Consider the following 20,756-nt stretch of genomic DNA (forward strand, 5'->3'; position numbering starts at 1 on the left):
TAATAAATATACTTACCTAATGTCAGGTCTACCTGACTACCTACCTCAGAACTTGACACCGAATGAAGAGGAAACAAAACGTGAATTAGCCATTCATTAAAACAATACCGAATTCAAACTTTTTTGGGCTACTGACCCTACGGGCAAAAACGGGACAATATTACCATAGAGAAAACATTATACTCGGTCTCTGCTATTACTAAGACTTCGTTGTCAGTCCGTCTGTCTGTCTGTCCGTCTCCAGGCTGTATTATATATAGTTATATAGTATATATAGCTATTACCGTTCTTCGTTCGAGCGTGCGGAAATGCGGACTTTAATAATTCAGAATAAAATAAAATAAATGTATGTTTTTGGCCTATTTTTGCTCTTTAACAGTACGGAACTCGCACTTTGTGGATTTTTTTTGGTTTGGGGCGACGCGTCGCGTTAGGTTTCATCGTTTTCGGCCATTAGTATTAGATGTAAGTTGGCCCTTAGTGTCAATTTTGATTAATAACATTGGAACTGTGAATTATTCCATGAACTGTCTGTGATCAAATAAAAATACAATTGTAAAACCATCATTTATTTACATTTCTAATTAAATATTATTATCAGTGTGATAAGTACAGAGTTAAGAACTAGGTGTATTACGATAAAAACAATATTTATTATAGAACAATATTATTTTACATAATCTAAACTTAATAACGATAGCTAAAATATTATTGTTTATACATTTAATAGCTTTCCCTGCATAAAATCTGCATAAATAAATAAAGCACGCGGTCGCTTAAGTTTTATGAGGTTTTATGCAATCTATGTGACATGCAAACTTAGCTTGGTCAAGATTGTACCATCGAAAAAATTGTTCCATAGGCAGATGACGGACCTATGTCATTTGGTCGAAATTTGTCAATTCAGTACTTTAGAAATGCATTTACGCGTCGCGTTGTGGTCTGAATTGAGCCGTAGTGGTTGTGATTTGTCGGCTGGGTTTGACATACCGCGACCAAATTACATAGGTTCATCTGCCTATGAATCTTCTATGAGTCTTCTCTGCGGCCGGACTAATATTTATATAAGTTGTCATGGTTATCGCGGCAGCATGCGCAGGCGCAGCGGTCCGTCGGGTGCGTACATGAAGGTGACGGCGTACTCCAGCGGCTGGTGGTGGTACTCCAGCCTGTACCGTCGCAGCAGCTGCGGAAGAGAGATGGAGTTAGTGGAGAAAGAGATGATATGAGTATTCGACGTTTGTCTTTGAGACCTTTCAAAGATACTACAACGTGGGAGAGCCATGCTTCGGCACGAATGGGCCGGCTCGACCGGATAAATACCACGTTCTCACAGAAAACCGGCGTGAAACAGCGCTTGCGCTGTGTTTCGCCGAGTGAGTGAGTTTACCGGAGGCCCAATCCCCTAACCCCTTCCCTATTCCCTTCCCTACCCTCAACTATTCCCTTCCCTTCCCTTCCCTACCCTCCCCTATTACCCTATTCCCTCTTAAAAGGCCGGCAACGCACTTGCAGCTCTTCTGATGCTGCGAGTGTCCATGGGCGACGGAAGTTGCTTTCCATCGGGTGACCCGTTTGCTCGTTTGCCCCTATAATTCATAAAAAAAAACTATTATTGTTGTGGTATGTACTACATAATATGTTTTCTGCGTCTTAAAGTAATTTCGAATGTGACAATTTCATCATCGTATCCATAACATTCTGAAGACCAAGTCAAATCTTCTGAAATAAACAAAAGAAAATTGGTTGGTAATTGGTGAACAACTTTTTTTATTGAAAATAAGTTTTTCATGTTTTTTTTTATTAAATAAGGGGGCAAACGAGCAACCGGGTCACCTGATGGTAAGCAACTACCGTCGCCCATGGACACTTGCAACATCAGAAGAGCTGCAGGTGCGTTGCCGGCTTTTTAAGAGGGAATACGCTCTTTTCTTGAAGGTTTGAAGGTCGTATAGGTTGTTGTGTGACAGGCGATCTTATAATGAAGGAATATGTTAAATTTTCTCACCTTAGCCAGAAGCACTTGTATCTCGAGATCAGCGAACCTCCTGCCCAGGCATATCCTGGCTCCGAAGCCGTAGGGCAGGGAGGCGAACGAGTGTAGTCGTCCGCTACTCTCCAGCCAGCGCTCTGGCCGGAACTCCTCGGGGTTGGACACGAACTGATCCATGTTGCCCGTCACTATGGTCGGGAATACTACTTGCACCTGCGCAGGAAATGTATAATATAAAAACAATAATAAAATATATATGAACAAGTTAATAGAATCAGACTTTACTTTGCGGAAATCGATAACATAAACTTTAGTTTACTTCTAGCAAAATACCGCGGAATTCACCTACCTGTAAATAATCAAAATAAGACGTGAAGAGTTGTGATAACTCTTATTTTTGCGAACTTGTGTGTTTCGGGATAAATAGAAGGCTGTGTCTACCCATTCTCTAACCTAAAATAGTACCTACTTGCATAATATGAAATTGTATTAAAATACGTTATGTAGTTTTTAACGAACTTTCATAAAACACATTTCAAAAATATTGACATATATATGAGTAGTTAGTAGTAGCATTTGTTGACGTTATATAGACATAAACAGCCCTAGTAGACAAGTGGCAAGCGATTATCGTAAACGCTAACAAAATGTACGACATAAGTCATCGCTTCGCTAGCGAATACTAATGTCAAATCCCATACATTTTGTGGCGTTGGCGACTGGCGTTTGCGATAATCGCTTGCCGCTTGTCTAGGTCCTCAGGATAAATACTCACTCCCTTGGGTATGTGGTATCCGCAGATGACGTCATCCTCTTGTAGTGTTCGACCGTTACCGATCACCGTAGAATACATTCTGAAAAACATAAAAATATTAATTATTCAGGTTTATGAGAACAATATTAATGTCAATTCCCAGATATAAAGTAGAAAAGGCAGACACACTCAAAAAATTATCTATATATTAATACGTGAGCCAAAAACTTTGTATCCTTTTCGACGAAAAATGGGGAAACGAACGGAATGAAATTTTGCACAGTTATAGTTTATATGGTATTTTAAAATTAAGCTTTTATCATACGTTTTTTTAACAAATACAACATTACACACACTACAACACACACACTAGGAAAAATTACAGATTTTCGAGTGACAAGCCTGTACATACGAATTATACTATTTTATTTATGGTTGAAATCTGTTGACAACATTGACAACAATGTGACAAATTGAAAATGGATAATAGTTTTTTTTATTGAATCTTAGATACTTTTAGACAATGCTTACACGTCCAGTCTGAGATCAGTTGAGTCCCAGAGGCAAGAGTTGAAAAAATATGATAAAGTCAATATTTTTTACAAAATATAGCTGTAGTAGTCCTAATGTCGTTGAAAGTTGAAACTAAGGTCGAATTTCGACCATAGGGCGATCTCGAGTAATATTAATTTAGTAAGAATTTTCATATTTTCACAGAGTTCCGGCGTTAAATCAACACTGTATAAAAATATTATGTTTCAATCCTGTCAATGATGCATTGCCTTTTTAATAATATGCTGATCCAGTACCGGATTCGAATGATGCAATCGAGTACATAACCATTATGGAGATATTAATGGTGCAAGCGAGTACCGTACTACCAATCACCATTTTACTACTTACTTAAGAGGATACACCAGGGGCTAGAGAAATGAAAAAAAAGTACGTGTAATATCTATAGCTGTCTCCCTTACCTCAAGCCTACGCCGCAGGACGCGATAGAGACAACTGCAGAAAATCAACGATTCGTTGTCCCATGATTCCTTCTCCAAAACTTAACCGATTTAAGTACTTTTTTCATTAAAGATTAAACAAAGGCTTGAGCTGTGTTCCTATGTTTTTATTTTTGTATAATCTAGCCAAATCTGCTTTCTAGATGTTTGAACACAGCGGAAAATCTGTCCATTTTTTTGGGTTTTTGAACGTTCATAATAAATTATCTTATTTAAATTTAATAATTAAATTATGAAAAGAAGAAAACATAGGGACATTGTATTAGTGGCCGTAAATATTCAGGAAAAAAATTACAACTCTACTACAAAAATTACATTATCCAGGGAGGAAACAGGGGGCAACGTATGTATGGAAAAAAAGGCGGTGTGGTCTCCTCGTAATACATACCTAAAGACTTCCCTAACGAAGGCCTTAGTGTAGTGCAGTTTGTCGAGGTCGGCGTACGTGAGCGGCTGGTCGGGGTCCGGCAGCACGCGCCTGATCTCCTCCGCCATCTTGTCTTGCTGCTTCAGCCTGGTCGCTGCCTGGTAGAGAATTGAGCATACTGCCATCGATATCTGGAATTACATAAATTTGTTTTGAAACTGTATCTAGGACAAAAGTATGATCATCAATTCAAATCAACATCAAAATTGTTTTATTTCTGAATTTTAAAATAAAATTTCCTATTTATTCATTATTTTGGGTAATTTCGTAGTAAGCCTTTAGACTCTAGAGTCTAGACAGATTTAGCATAATACTTTTGCTCAGGAAAAGGAAACTTCCCCAGCTAGTCCTGGCGTCAAATTCCGAGAGGATATTTCAGGTGCTGTGAGTGTCCCCAATCTTTGGTTGAATTCTGGCCCCTGACAGTTGACACCGACAGGTTTTGGTTAGACACATTTGCGACACTTTATTTCCTAGCGGCTACTGGCAATGCACCGTTAAATAGATAAATTAGTATAGTTTTTGCCACCTAGTGCCACATACCCTTAAAGTACCCTGACTTTTACAAGGGATGTAAGAATACATCCCTTACCTGCGAAGAGCATAAAACCTTTCCCTTTTCAAAATAAAGGAGTAATCCTTACCGTGTCAATCCCAACTAGTATAAGATCGAGCGCCATAATAGTAGCTATCTTCGGATCTCCCTCGCTGCGGAGGACCCGCTCCAGTAGCGACAGATCGTTCTCTGACGTCACCTTCTTGGTCTTCAGACGTTCTAGCGCTTCGTTTATGTAGCGGCTACATAATCTGAAAATACGAATATTTCAACATCCGGTAAACTCACAGAAAACCGGCGTGAAACAGCGCTTGTGCTGTGTTTCGCCGAGTGAGTGAGTTTACCGGAGGCCCAATCCCCTACCCTATTCCCTTCCCTACCCTCCCCTATTACCCTATTCCCTCTTAAAAGGCCGGCAACGCACTTGCAGCTCTTCTGATGCTGCGAGTGTCCATGGGCGACGGAAGTTGCTTTCCATCAGGTGACCCGTTTGCTCCCTTATTTCCCCCTTATTTCATTTAAAAAAATCAGAGCATTATGATCGTGCTAGCTCCGTTTTTCTTTGTATTTACGAAACAGGAGACTTATAGTTTTTCTATGTACGGTTTAAGGCTGACTCTTGAGTACGACGGTAACTATGCTAGTTACCATTATTTACGTAGTAACTATTAAGTAATCTGTGTTATTATTCTAGGTCGACGATTTTAACATTGTCGACGTATTGAATGCCATAAGCTGGTAACAAAGCATTGCTCAATTCATCTCCTTTCCGTCGTTACATTAAAACAACTGCACATTTTACCGCCAACGAATGACAACGCAATGGATCAATGCAGCATATTTATCAGATAATATTAAGTAAAATTCAGATCCATATTGCTTTGGCGACGCACTATAACGCAACGGAATTATTCAGCTTGTTACTTCTTTGTAAGTTTTGTGGTTGTTTTATTGACACGGAACAAAGCAATGCGTTTTCGTTGCAGATCTAGTAGTGTTTGTTGTGCTTTACTTGTTCGTAGTGACGAATCAATTTACTTCACTCTTAATACGTGTAATGTCCAAATTATTGAATAAACGTTTATTTATTTAATACTCACTCAACGAAGAAGTTCATATTATTGACGTATTTGGTCCAAAGCGGGGTCGGTATGTATCTCCAGTAGGGTGCCCGTAGCTCGAGCACGGCGACGTTACGCAGCGCGAACTTCGCCGCGTCGATTATCCGCTGCGGTTCGGAGTCGCTCGCCCAGTTCGGTGAGAGACACCCTAACCTCACGTCTAGGGCGACTCGGCCGATACCTGAAGGGTTGATTGTTTTCTATTAGTTAAGCAATGAATAAATCAAACCTTGGCGATTTAAATACATATTACATAGGTATATGTACTTGTGGACAGAAATAATAAATTATTATGATTATTATGATAATTGTATCCTACGAATAATAATAAAATAGATTGTATCTTAAAAACTTGACCATGTATTGTAAAAGATGAATTTTGTGTCTATCTTTTTTTACCAGCAAATGGGGCAACTCTCATCAGAAAAGAAAGTACACTTGTTCACGCGCTCATGCTTCCGACAAACAGTATTCTTTACAACTACATAACTTTTCCATTTACCTCCAACTCGAATAAATGTTTTTGCGTTAGGTCTTTGAAGCTCAATAGGTAGTAAAAAGATTATTGTGTGTTCATCATGTTTACAGACAATTTGTTTATACAGTGTTCAGTTTTTTCAAATAGGGGTTTAATGTTTTATTAAACAAGCGTTTATACACATTACACAGTGTGGACAAGAATAAATTCTTATGTACAGTCCATTATCATGCCTCGTCCACTTACACTCCAAAGACCACCGATGTATATCGTTGTCGAACTCGTGCGGTAGATCTCCGTTCTCATCCCTCGCTCCCTCCATGTAAGTGATGAAGTCCTCGGTGACGTTCTCTATGGGCGCGACATATTTCTTCACCGTCTGCGGCTGCAGGATCGGCCGTTGGACCTTCGAACGGAAAGTACGCCATTGCTCGCCGTGGCTGAAATAACAAGATTTTTGTTTATTATTATTTGGATCAATGTAATTTTAGGGGTAACGAGCAACAGTCTAATAAAAAAAATTCTAGTCGCATAGTTCGCAAAGATATTATTATTGGTTTCGACAGAAAATATATTTTGAGGAATAATTGTAAACGTATATTTTTAACTTTACTGTCGAACCACACGAATACAACTTGACTAAAAAAAATATCCACAGCCGAATATATAACCTCCTTGTTTTTGGGAAGTCAGTTAAAAATATGGTCTACACTCTACAAGCTGTAAAGATATGTCCACATTATGCGCTTTTGTCTTCAATTATTGTCATCTTCTTTCAATCAACTTTCGTTTTGGCGCATTCAATAATTGAATACGTCAACGAATTCAACGCCAACATTGTCATTTTTTTTTTTTTTTGGATACGCTCAGAGGGCATGCGTCGCGGGCATGCCTCACGTTCGCTGTTGATTGCGCTATAACACATGCCCTTGACGAACAGATAAGGCACAGTGTGGACAAAGCTTAAGGATGAAGCCAAACGAGCGTAATTTGTGAGTTGTGACTTGTGAGTCGCAGAATTTCGGCTGACAGAAATTCTGCTGTATTCAGTTTCATACAAAAGTCCTGTTTGATTCACACGAGCGCAATTTTGTGAGTCATGATTTGTATGAAAAGATATTTACGCGGCAGAAATTCCGCGACTCACGTCTCACAAAACTACGCTCGTCTGGCTTCACCCTAAATCCTAATTGTAATTTCTTTCAGTGTTCTTTCTGTCACCGTTTCACAAAGACATATTATCTAGACTTTCTAGTTGAAGTACCTATGGAAGGTTTTAAGATAATATGTTTAAGATTAAATTCACAACCGTTATTTGCTAACAAAGAGGCGGTCACTTACAAAACCTGTCCATACCGTCATTAACACACTTTAACCGAAGGTTGTGTTTACATTTACTTTAAAAATATTTTATAGTATTGTTTTACAGAAGATTGGTAAGGTTTTTAAGTTTATATTATTATTGTTATTGTTTATTCGTTTAGTTGGTAGGTGAAATAAGTAATAAATAGGCTCAACAGGTAGTTCAATTGATAAGTGGCTGCTGTGACTGCTAAAAATAGAGTCAACTTATATGTTCAGAAAAAAAAGAACTACTTAATTAAGAATATTTTCGAAATAGAGAAGATGTGAACGCAAATTTTTCCTCATTCAAAGGTGATGTGGCTCCGCCTTGTGTCGTGATGGATAACAATGTTTATGAAGCGTGCAAACACAAGTAATCATAAACGAATATGACCTTCTTTACATTCTTAATAGCTATGGAGCATCATATGGGCCAAAGTCTATGAAGTGCATATAATCTCCTCGTTTTGAGGGCACATCTTTAACCATCTCCCCTAGCATTGAAATACTTGGCGTTAACATATCAAGCGAAGTCCAGTTTCGATACCATCTAGAGGGTAAGGCCAATTTAGCCTCAAAGAAGCTCGGTGTTCTGAACAGGGCGAGACAATTCTTCAGTCCGTACCAATGCCTACAACTCTACAAGGCGCAGGTTCGGCCATATATGGAATATTGTTCTCATCTCTGGGCAGGGGTGCCAAAATACCAACTGCTCCCTCTGGATCATATCCAACGAAGGGCCGCTCGAATTGTTGACTGCCATAGTGTTTCAAATAGCTTGGACCCCTTGGAATTACGCCGAGATGTTGCTTCACTCTGCATCCTCTATCGGTTGTATCACGGGGAGTGCTCTGAGGAATTGTTCGGAATCATACCACCTGCAACTTTTCGACATCGTCCCACGCGAAAAATATGCCATCCTCATCACCTTGATGAGTGGCAGTCTTCCACCGTGCGTTTTTCGCATAACTTTCTGCCGCGCACTGTAAAACTCTGGAACAAACTGTCACCGGCAGTATTTCCGGACCTATACCTACGACCTGCAAACCTTCAAGAAAAGAGCGTATTCCCTCTTAAAAGGCCGGCAACGCACCTGCAGCTCTTCTGATGTTGCGAGTGTCCATGGGCGACGTTAGTTGCTTTCCATCAGGCGACCCGTTTGTTTGTTTGCCCCCTTATTTCATAAAAAAAAACTGCAATCTCCGCAGCGCGGTGCGGCAAGGTCTACGTTCACCTTAAGGCTTAAATAATAAATAGTACTTAATGTTTACCTTCACCTTAAACTTATTTGCCAAGAACGTAACGTGTGTGGAAAGGTAAAAATAGCTCGCTAGCAACACGCATCACACGCAGAGCATACTAACACAGTTCATTGATCGAGGGTTCTAAAAACTTTTGTCAATATTTGAAGACAGCGCACGTCTTAGAACTATGATGATATCATAAAGTTAATACAACATACCATCGAAGAAATTGATTCAGATGGTGGACCTATGTCATTCGGTCGGATTATGTCAATTTATTGTTAGTCGTGAATCGATCTGTTAGGGCCTACCCACACGTACCACGACCACACGACAACCACAACCACATATAGCAGACACTGAACTAATCATTGCCTCGTACTTTTGGGCCAGTAACACATGACAGACCAATTGATTGCAACAGAGATTCCCAAAGTGTGCGCCGCGGCGCCGTGGTGCTCCGCCCGGGCGCCGTAAGTCGATACTCCATCATTATCCGAAACCACAAATATTTTAAACTGCAGTTTAATTTTATAATATTTGTGTTACAATATTAATTAAGTACAGCAGGTAGATGATTAAATATTTTATCATTTATCTGCTTAACCTAACTATAATCATTAAAGGCATTTAAAGGTGTTTGTTTTTTTTTTATAAAATAAGGGGGCAAACGAGCAAACGGGTCACCTGATGGAAAGCAACTTCCGTCGCCCATGGACACTCGCAGCATCAGAAGAGCTGCATGTGCGTTGCCGGCCTTTTAAGAGGGAATAGGGTAATAGGGGATGGTAGGGAAGGAAAGGGAATAGGGGAGGGTAGGAAAGGGAATAGGATAGGGGATTGGGCCTCCGGTAAACTCACTCACTCGGCGAAACACAGCGCAAGCGCTGTTTCACGCCGGTTTTCTGTGAGAACGTGGTATTTATCCGGTCAAGCCGGCCCATTCGTGCCGAAGCATGGCTCTCCCACGTATAAAATTGTTTATGTATCTTTTTCTAAAACTCGGGAGAGTAGGGCGTCCGTAACAAAATATAGCGACGTGTAACTGCACCGCAGGCTGAAAAAGACTGGGAACCCTTGGGTTACAACATACATACTGCTTCTAAGTACCTGCAAATGATAGTCGCAATCATATCGTAACATCTAATCTATTTGATTATTGTAATGTGGATGCGTTAATACATATTAATGTCACAACAATGATCCTGGGACATGCGTCCAATTGTTTCACAATCTTTTAAATGCTTTAATAATTGTATAACAAATATTAAATGTAGTTTTAGTACCTAGTAGTTTTAGTGATAGTTTTAGTAGGTATTAATTAAATATCAAGATAGTATTATGAGAGTGATGATATGAATTGAGAAAAGTCATTTTAGCCGCTACATAGATCTTTAATTTCTGGATTGAAGTTATTTTATAAACATCCTTAATAATGTAGTAAGTATAGTATTTACTCAATGCTGGAATAACAGCATGTTTTAATGAATAGAATATTATTCAATATGCCTCTAATGTGCTCTTGTCTTTATAGCTACATATAAAAATCATTAGTATGAGGAAACCGTATCGAAAGATGGCCCGATGATTGCGTGTCGTGAGACTATGCACTCCTCTGCTTTACTTTACGATGATTCATGGAAAGTACTTCTCAAATCATACAGTATAATAAAATGATTTCAAAGACTTTAAAACTACTTTCAAGCTGGACACCGCACAATGTGTAGGTACGTATTTGACATGATCATGACAAGAAAAAATTACAGCTCCAAAATGGGGTATTCTAAATGACTTACTTTTTTGCTTTGCTGGACACCGCACAATGTGTAGGTGCGTATTTGACATGATCATAACAAGAAAAAATTACAGCTCCAAAATGGGGTCTTCTAAATGACTTACTTTTTTGCTTTGCTGGACACCGCACAATGTGTAGGTACGTATTTGACATGATCATGACAAGAAAAAATTACAGCTCCAAAATGGGGTCTTCTAAATGACTTACGGCGGTTCCCAATATTTGATCTATCTCTGGTTTGGCCCTACTAGAGATAGGAATAACTCACATTAGACATTAGAGACATATATTTTACGTCAATTGTGAGCTATTCCTATCTCTAGTAGGGCAAAACCAGAGATAGATCAAATATTGGGAACGGCCGTTAGTTTTTTGCTTTGACATGCAAAGTTATACAGGATGTGCCTTGTAACAAAAGTAAGCTCGTATAGGGTGTATAATTATATTTGTCCAAGAGAGTTCACTGCGAAACTAGCAATGATAAAAGAGTTAATCAGTTTGGTCATATTTAAAATAATTTTGATAACTGCACTTTCATGAAAATAAGTTAAAACGGAGTTTTTTATTATTATTATTATAATTTGGGGCCGTCTATGGGCTGTCCGCCCCTATCCTTTTTTATGTTATGTTGTTTTTCGCACCAAGGATAATTGATACAATATTATTAATTGTAATCATTATAGTCCATTACGCCATGTAAGTGAATTCTTAGGTTGTAAAATGGAGTTTACAACCTAAGAATTCAAGTGAATTCTTAGGTTGTAAACTCCATTTTACCAAGCATTTCTTGGTAAAGGCTCACAAACACATTACGTGTGACAAAAGTGTGGGAAGTGTGAATTTGCGAGAGGATGTGTACTCTGTGGTTTAGCATAACAAATCACTTGAGCACACAAAGTATTATCAGTAACAACTAACATAACCGAGTATGATGACCAAAAACTACTTGTAGGCCTATTTTTTAAATTTTTATCAAATCAAATGCAACATTTTATTTATTTATTTATTTCATAACATGTAAAATTACAATTCTGACAAAATATCATCTTTAACCCGTAGCCGAGTTGTGTAGATTGAATGAATGAATATTAAAAACCGATTCCAATGTTTTTTTTTTTTTATATTTAATATATTGGAATAAAATCATCGTTTTCAAAATAAAATGATGATGCAATATACCAATACTGCCATGATTTTAAACTGTCGATTTATGTTAAACTAATTTAAGGATAATGAATAAAAAACGTATTTCCCATCTATTTTGAATGTACGAGTAACTTACTACTTACAATACAAAAAAATAAGTCGTGACCGAATTTCAAAATACAAAAGATTATTATTTTGAACTTTATGACAAAGGAGTTAAGTTATTAACCTCAATATAAACTCGCAACTCGTTTTTGTAGGACCCACCTTTCTCAGAATACAGACGTGTCCTACATACTACATTACCTAAGCTACGTTTAAAACTTCAATACTGGTGTTTATCAATATTTTGTTCATTTAAAACTAAATTTACATACAGCAATGTGTTCTAGCTTAAAATGAAGAGTGCGAAAACATTTTAAAGGTTTGACATACAAAAGACTTCAACGAGCTACAATAATTTTCAGTTTTTTTGTGGTTAAGATGATTTTAAAGTTTTAATCACTTTTTTAAGTAAATCCTATCTACAAATAATTCTTACTTTTCGTAGACAAGGCGTATATTATTAAAAAAATAAAATATTTAAACGAGTCAAGGCAACAGCCTGACAGCTGTAATTGTCGTTGCAAAAGAACTTGTGTAAGTCAGAATTGGATTTTTAAAGCTATACCATGAACCTGATATTATAATATGGCTAGACGAAAAGAAAATCCTTACGGACCGCGCCTGCTTAGGGGGCCCACACAAAACTGCGAATTCGCATCGCTTCGCAAAAATCTGCGACAAAACTCATATTAAAAGTGACATTTCGATGCCATGCGATGCAAATCGCAGTTTTGCATCGCATCATTGCAGTGTGGGAGCCCTAAAGTAAATGATTATTTTCGATTCGCCTTAAACAAGCACAGTTTAAAACAAAAAACTAACAACACCACGCTAATTGCTAACATTGCTACGAACCGCTAATATCGGAGTAAACACAAGTAGGTGACAGAGCAGATACCCATTGTCAGACGTGTTAGCACCTATGAGTTGTATTGTATAATATTGTTCATTTGTTCAGTCAAGGACAATGCATTTTATGCAGACTCATACAGGCTGTTCAAATTCAGATAAAGGTTATTACGCTGTCGCTTTCTTGCGCAGATTGCGCTACCTCAAAGACTTCTATTTAATCTTTGGTTAAATATTTAAAGCCTTGGTAAATATGTTAACTCTGTTGGACTTCTTGTTTATGAAAGAAAAGATAACTACGTGGTTCACTGTATCTTCATGGCAATAGCAACTTGCTAGCCAAGTATGGCTTATACATGGGAGAGCCATGCTTCGGCACGAACGGGCCGGCTCGACCGGAGAAATACTACGTTCTTACAAAAAACCGGCGTGAAACAGCGCTAGCGCTATGTTTCGCCGAGTGAGTGAGTTTACCGGAGGCCCAATCCCCTACCCTATTCCCTTCCCTACCTTCCCCTATTACCCTATTCCCTCTTAAAAGGCCGGCAACGCACCTGCAGCTCTTCTGATGCTGCGAGCGTCCATGGGCGACGGATGTTGCTTTCCATCGGGTGACCCGTTTGCTCGTTTGCCCCCTTATTTCATTAAAAAAGATAGAGTATGGAGAATCTGTCAAAAAACTTGTGGATAGCCTATCTGGCACTTATCGGGAAGTGATAAAAGGCCCATAATATTATAAATGCAAAAGCGTGTCTGTCTGTTTATCTGTCTGTCTGTTACCTCTTCACGCCCGAACCGCTAAACCGATTTCACAGTAATTTGGTATCGTGTACTTTGAGTCCGAGGAAAGGACATAGGATACTTTTCATCCCTTAAAAATTAACATCTCTTTCGCAATAAACGCATTTTGGCGCAACAATGTTGCAGGCGTCATCTAGTATGTTATAAGAGCCTGTCCCCTTCTTTACCCTGGTATCAGACAGGTAGAAGAGGGTACCCTTACTTTAAGGCAGGGGTTCCCAAACTTATTTTGTCTAACGCCCACTTTGAGAACAAATTATGTTTTAGCGACCCCCTTGTTTCAATTTAAAATGCATCCATATGAAATAAATCACCCCCCAAGATGCCCCAAGCCTCTACACAACGCCCCCATTTTTTTCTGGGACCACACCGCACCCCTTAGACCTTCAGCGCCCACAAGGAGGCGTTATTGCCCACTTTGGAAAGACTGCTTTAAGTTGAACGTTTTCAGTTACAATAATAAAAAAACTAGGCCTTTACATCCGTTTGGATGATTTATACAGTATTTTTCAGAGCGAAGTAATCACTCCTCAAATACTGTAGTGCCTGGGACAAGATTTAAGAGGATTCCACACCGCCGTTTTTCCATACAAACGCTGTCCCCTGTTTCCTCCCTGGATAATACCGGTAGAGTTATGATTTTTTTCCTGAATATCTATGGCCACTATTAGCATGTCCCTATGTTTTCTTTTTTTTCAGAATTTCATTATTAAAAAAGATAAGAACGTCCAAAAACCCAAAAAAATGGCCAGATTTTCCTCTGTGTTCAAACACCCACAAAACAAAACTGGCTAGAATATACAAAAAAAATAAAACATAGAAACACAGCTCAGGCCTTGCTTTAATTCTTAATGAAAAAATTACTTAAATCGGTTAAGTTTTGGACAAGGAATCAGCGGACAACGAATCGAAGATTTTCTGTTCTTTTATTAGAACTTTTGTCATGTGGTCTCTATCGCGCTCTGCGGTTGAGTTTGGTGAGACAGCAATACATTTTCAAATACCTATTTTCAATTTCTCTCGCCCCTGTTGTATCCTCTTAAATGTCCGTATGGTTGCCCAAGCGCATACGGCATTCTCGCATCATAGTCGGCCTAGTCCAGAGGAAAGAACTAGTCAATACGTCTGGGACCAACTATGTGCGGGTTTCCTCACGATGTTTTTCCTTCACCGTACGAGCGTCCGTATTATGTACTTGAGATCGGAAAATGTCTCATAGCTACACGCCTCCACCCGGGTTCGAACCTGCACCCTCTAGGAGTGCGAACCGAAGGTCTACCCATTAGGCCACGGACGCTCTTACAATAATAATATATCATTATTTTCTCCAATTTTCTAATATACTTACATCAAGATTATATTTAATGGAGGTTCTTACCCCTTATTCATTGAGATCAGCGGTCCGCAACATTTTAGATATTGCAACCCAAAAATTAAAAAAAGAGTTATGAGCGACCCGAGAAATAAAATCCAAGTGCAAAGGTTGGTTCAGGTAACGAAGTTAGCTGTTTTTATTTCGTAAATTATTTATATTGAAGAGTTTATTTATTTTGGATTTATAATGCAATTACTGGACCTTGTTGAATTTTTTGGCGACCCCATAAATAAAGTGTGGGGGGACCACATGGGGTCGCGACCGCAGGGTTGCGGACCGCTGATTTAGATGACAGTAATGATACTCTAAGGGTCAGATTACACAATATTGTTTCTATTAATACTTCACGTCTTAGATCATTGCTTGGCAGTGACACACATAAAGATTATGCTCCATCACGCCTGCATACATATTCAAGGACGTAACTTAGACCTAGGTATGTACTTGCATGTCTTTGTAATGCGATCGAGTAGACTGCAGAGCTATCTATGTCAGCATATTATTTAATACTAGATTTTGTCCGCAAAGTTGTCAGCATTTTGTTTACGTGGGCATACACTTTTTCGGGCAAAATCTTCATAATATTATTATGAAATATGAAGTGTTTCCACACCAAATCCGTACTTCCATACTACGTCTGTCTGTCTGTTACCTCTTCACGCCTAAACCGCTGAATCGATTTTGCTGAAATTGGCTATGGTCGAGATACTTCGAATCCCGAGAAAGGCAGCATGACCTTTCTCGGGATTACTATAATATTATAGGATACTTTTTATCCCGGAAAAATGTATGCGTTTCCCGCCCGATAAACGAATTAAAGCGCAACGGAGTTGCGGCCGTCAGGGAGAGAAAATAATGACAATATATTATTGTAACGTTCACCTTAAACAGTCTTCCCCGAAGTGGGCGATAACGCCCCTTGTGGGCGCTGAAGGTCTAAAGGTGTGGTCCCAAAAAATAATGTTTAAGCGTAAATAGGTAACAAATAGACACAAATTCGCATTTATAATATAAATTATAAAGCATCAATAATAATGTTGAGATTTGTGACTGATTATTATTATTATATGAAATACTAGCGACCCGCCCCGGCTTCGCATCGCAAATATATAGCCACTGAAAAGCTGCGTGCGCCTGCGTTTGCAATGTAAGCGGAAAAAAATATAATTATTTACGACACCACATTAAAAACCCCAACAATAACAGTATTTCTCCACTATTTAATGAATGTTATTATACCTATAACCTTCCTCTTGAATCACTCTATCTATTAAAGAAAACCGCATCAAAATCCGTTGTGTAGTTTTAAAGATTAAAGGGAACAAAGGGACATGAGGGAAAAAAGCGACTTTGTTTTATAATATATATATACATATCTACCCCCTTACTAATAAACGTTGTATAAGCTTTGAATATAATAGTTATACAGTGTTTTGTCTTCTTCAATCCAATTAAAAATGTCACTTGTGTGACAGGAACAAAACACTGTATAACTATTCAAAGCTTATTCAGCGTTTATTAGTAAGGGGGTGTATGTATAGTCTAGAAGACAGTGACAGAAAATAACTCGACACTAATCGAAGGTGCTTCTGTGCATTTCGGTGAAAAACATAGCGCTTCTGTGGATTTCCTTTAGCTAGTCATCTAATTTCGCCAATAGAGAACATCTCCTAACAAAACTAGAACGTATCAATTAATAGCTCCCAGCAACCAGTCTCACAAGAAATGCAATCGCTAAAGAAACATTAACCTACTTTCAAGATTTACTTCTACGTCAGAACGTCTAGTTGTAACTATTACTTTGGATCATTAAATCAATCTTTTAGCAAGTATGACGTATTATGTTTACAAAGAAGTCTTTAGAAATTAGCTCCTATTAATCCAAGTTGATTTCACCGAGCTAAAACGTCGCATGTCGCATGAAGTGAAAGCAGAATTCCTACTATGAATCTATTATTTGTTTGACGTTGGTTACTTTTCAATTTGTAAAAAAAAAATATTTTGTAATATTTTACCAATTATGAAGTATTTGGCAAACATTATTTATTGAGAAACACCTAATGAAAATTCCTAATTAAACAAGTTTGTAAAATTTGTTAATTACTTCGACATAACTTGATGTCTAATAAAGGTACTCCTAATTATGTTACTCGCTTTTTATTCCATCTTCTATTAGAAAATTTTAAAGGAATCAGTAACAATATTTAGGTACTTACACTCCGACAACACCCGGCAACTCCCCGAAGAAATCCTTCCTGACTTCCGACTTGTATTTCACCAGGCACGGCATGGCGGGGCGGAACGGTGTCGGGCCCTCGCGCCGGTACATCCGCTCGATCTCATCCGCATCGTACACAAACAGCAGATCCGGCCGGCCGATCAGTCCGCCCAGCCGGACGATCCGGCCGTACTGGTCCAGGAACTGCTTGGTCACCTTAGCGAACTCGGAGATGTCGAACTGGCCGATGACGGGGATCATGCGCCACGTATTGCCCAGGATCGGGATGGGCTTGGGGCCCGGGACCTCGGAGTAGGGCTTCGCGCTGGCGAAGATCTCCTCGTTTAGGGCGGCGGTCGGGGCGACCTGGGAGCGCTGGCGCTTGGAGAAGGGGCATCCTGTGGTGGCGGCCCGGGCGTTTGGGGCGACGAAAGGGCGCTGGTACACGCACAGCGAGCGCAGCGCACGACCCATAGCGGTTAAGGCCGAGTCGATGACTGGCGCGCGTACCACTTCGAGATACAGAGATTTTACCGTTGCTCGCTACGGGCTTGTGGCGACTCGCTCACGGACGGGCGTTCTCTTTTTTAATTTCACTCGATGTAGTAAGTAGTAACATACTTTTTAAGGTCGCTTACTGGTAAACAATGTTTTTGAATGAATATAACATTTTTCCTTTCTAAAATATATCAATAACATTTCAATTTTATTCGCAAATATTAAGATATAACAGGAATTTAAACTAATTTTTTGCTCTCAGGTTCACAATTCATAAAAAATTGCGATGTTGTAGCCTTCTACGAGTATCTAGAATCTAGATACTACAGTCTAGAGCAGCTGCAGTTCTAAATATTTTTTTGGTGGCGGTACCCTTTTGAATAGTGAATATTTTGAGGGAATCCCAAAATAAAAGTTAAGTACGTGCATTTTTTATTAATAAAAGTTAATCATTGTAATATAAATATTTACTTAGTTATTCAAGCGAAATCGAACATATAAAAAACCAATGAGTTTCTAAAATACTAGAGTAGTACATGTCAGTGTCTTACAAAAGATTCTCATAAATGCGTAACCACTTTTTTGTTCAAAAGACAATGTCAAGTCATATATTCGTTATGTCATTATGTATGTGAGATATGCCTGCAGGCATCTTCGAAGTGGCAACGCGTTGCTACCGTAAACTTCCAATCTAGTTACGTTAGTAACATAGAATATCATTGTAAAAAACTCAATTGGGACACTGATTCATAGCAAAGGTCTGTGTGTTTTCTTCATTAATACTGGTATTCTCACGGAGCTCCTACAAAGGCTTCGCGGAGCATACATTGAGAATAGCTAGTCTAGACTATGCTTTTGGTTACGGCAATTTAAATATAAGACTTTATCGCTTGTCAAATAGACAATTTCATACCAGCCACAATTTGTATAGTTGTTAATAGGCGCTTCGCCAATGACCTCAATAAAATTTGCGCAATCAAAATTAATAGTGAATACGGCTGTATACTGTATATTATGTAGTCGCTTTTATAGGCCTGACGGAATTTCATAATTTGTCGTCTATTTAGTTGCTTTGGTAAATTTTAAAATTAATTTATCAATTATTATTCGTCTTTAAATTATTAAAACAGAAAACTGTAAGCGTGCGATACCTTTTTCAAAGTTTCTTGATAAATTCATATAATTTTATTATTAGATGACGCCTGCAACTCCGTTGCGCCAAAATTTAACGTGCGGGACCCGTACAGATTTCCGGGACAAAAGGTGTCCTATGCACTATCTCAGAGAAGTTGATTCCTAGGCAGAAGGCGGACCTAAGTAATTTGGTCGCGTTAAGGCAGGGATTAATCTCAATCAAAAACGATAACCTTGCACACAACCAAAGACCAAGCGTATATGCATCGCAATAAGATTCATTTTAGCTTAGCATAAAACTGTAACAACTCTGGCGGATCTTCGCTATTTTTCATGTTGTTTTTAAATATCTTTGGAAATAAATATTAAGAAACAAAATTGTTCGGTTAAAGAAGTTTTAATATAGATTTACTAACAATTTATTCAAATAAAATATATAATTATCCTAGTTAATACTTATATTTCGACGAAATAGAGTTTTTTCAGAGGTGATTTTGTAAATTAATTACAGCCAAAGTATTACGTTTTATTAAAATGTTTATGGTTTAAGGTATTTTAAATATTGTGCTTTATATCTCATATTTTTTAACACTTCGTTATTATATTCGAACTAGGTAAACCGGGAGTCACGGAATAACAAATTGGGGTTTATCCTCGCCTTAAGTCCGGATCACAGCTAAAATAAATTGACATAAGCCGACCAAATGGCGTACCTACTTAGGTGTAAGGTGCGTTTAAGCTGCTTCCTCGATGGTATTTTGCCGGCACTCAAAGTATATCAATTCAGCGGTTTGGGCGTGAAGAGGTAACAGACAGACACATTTTTGCATTATAATATTATGAGTATGGATTATTTATAGAGATGCAGTTTCCCGATATTTCTGTAGGACGTGCCGTAATGACGCGGATGTTACAAAATCCCGTCTACAGATATTTTGACTGGCTTGTAATAATCTATTTTTTTAACGAAATAAGGGGGCAAACGAGCTGACGGGTCACCTGATGGAAAGCAACTACCGTCGCCCATTGACACTCGCAACATCAGAAGAGCTGCAGGTGCGTTCCCGGCCCCCTAAGAGCGAATACGCTCTTCTTGAAGGTTTGCAGGTCGTATAGGTCCGGAAATACTACTGGTGACAGTTCGTTCCAGAGTTTTACAGTGCGCGGCAGAAAGTTACGCGAGAAACGCACAGTAGAAGACTGCCACTCATCAAGGTGATGAGGATGGTACGATCCAAAACGAGCAGTTAGTATTTTGGCGCCCCTGCCCAGAGATGAGAACAATATTTCATATGAGGCCGAACCTGCGCCTTGTAGAGTTGTAGGCGTTGGTATGGACTGAAGTACTGTCTCGCTCTGTTCAGACTAACCATAGCCAAGCTTCTTCGAGGCTAACTTGGCCTTACCCTCTAGATGATATCGAAACTGGACTTCGCTTGATAATAATATTAATATGTTAACGCCATTACTGTGGTTATTATAGTGCGCGTGAAACTAGTTGGCCGCGCCTTAGGTAGGGACATGGCACAGGGTTGCTTGCTGCTCGACTCAGCTCGAGATATCGTGAACAATAATTATTCAAGTATTGAAAATAATAAATTAAAGACAATTGATCAGTTTTATATTCTGAACTATTGACATCGGATTTCCGTTTTTTAAAAACGTACCTACGCACTTTGAAGATTATCTTTTTATCGGCGGTAATCATGCGGTAATATTGCAATCTCTTGTGCGTTTTGTCTAAATTAGCCAGAGCCCAGAACTGTCAAAATCAAGCGCCCCCGCCTCTCCGTCGGCCGTCCCACCGCGCCGCTCACATACCTGGCGCTGCACTGTGGTTAACTCATGTATGAGTAGTGGAATATAATAATATAACTATACAACCATTGGTAAATAATATTATTT

At 38.8% G+C, this 20,756-nt stretch overlaps 1 protein-coding gene across 2 annotated transcripts; it reads right to left on the reverse strand.

Annotated features, from left to right (window-relative positions):
• Window positions 1–978: 978 nt before the first annotated feature.
• On the reverse strand, window positions 979–17,851 carry LOC121726533 (probable cytochrome P450 301a1, mitochondrial). 2 transcript variants are annotated; one of them, XM_042113934.1, is made up of 8 exons: window positions 17,218–17,851; window positions 6,589–6,782; window positions 5,844–6,045; window positions 4,832–4,994; window positions 4,156–4,318; window positions 2,769–2,854; window positions 2,009–2,206; window positions 979–1,186 (listed from the first exon to the last, which is right to left on the reverse strand). In XM_042113934.1, the coding sequence occupies exons 1-8, from the start codon at window positions 17,691–17,693 to the stop codon at window positions 1,079–1,081; spliced, it is 1,590 nt and encodes a 529-aa protein (XP_041969868.1). In that variant the 5' UTR covers window positions 17,694–17,851; the 3' UTR covers window positions 979–1,078. The 2 variants fall into 2 exon arrangements, with proteins under 2 accessions (XP_041969868.1, XP_041969867.1); XM_042113933.1 differs by having other exon boundaries at window positions 2,769–2,847; window positions 4,149–4,318.
• Between the last annotated feature and the right edge of the window lie 2,905 nt (window positions 17,852–20,756).

Source organism: Aricia agestis, chromosome 4 (assembly GCF_905147365.1).
Source record: "Aricia agestis chromosome 4, ilAriAges1.1, whole genome shotgun sequence".
NCBI lineage: Eukaryota > Metazoa > Arthropoda > Insecta > Lepidoptera > Lycaenidae > Aricia > Aricia agestis.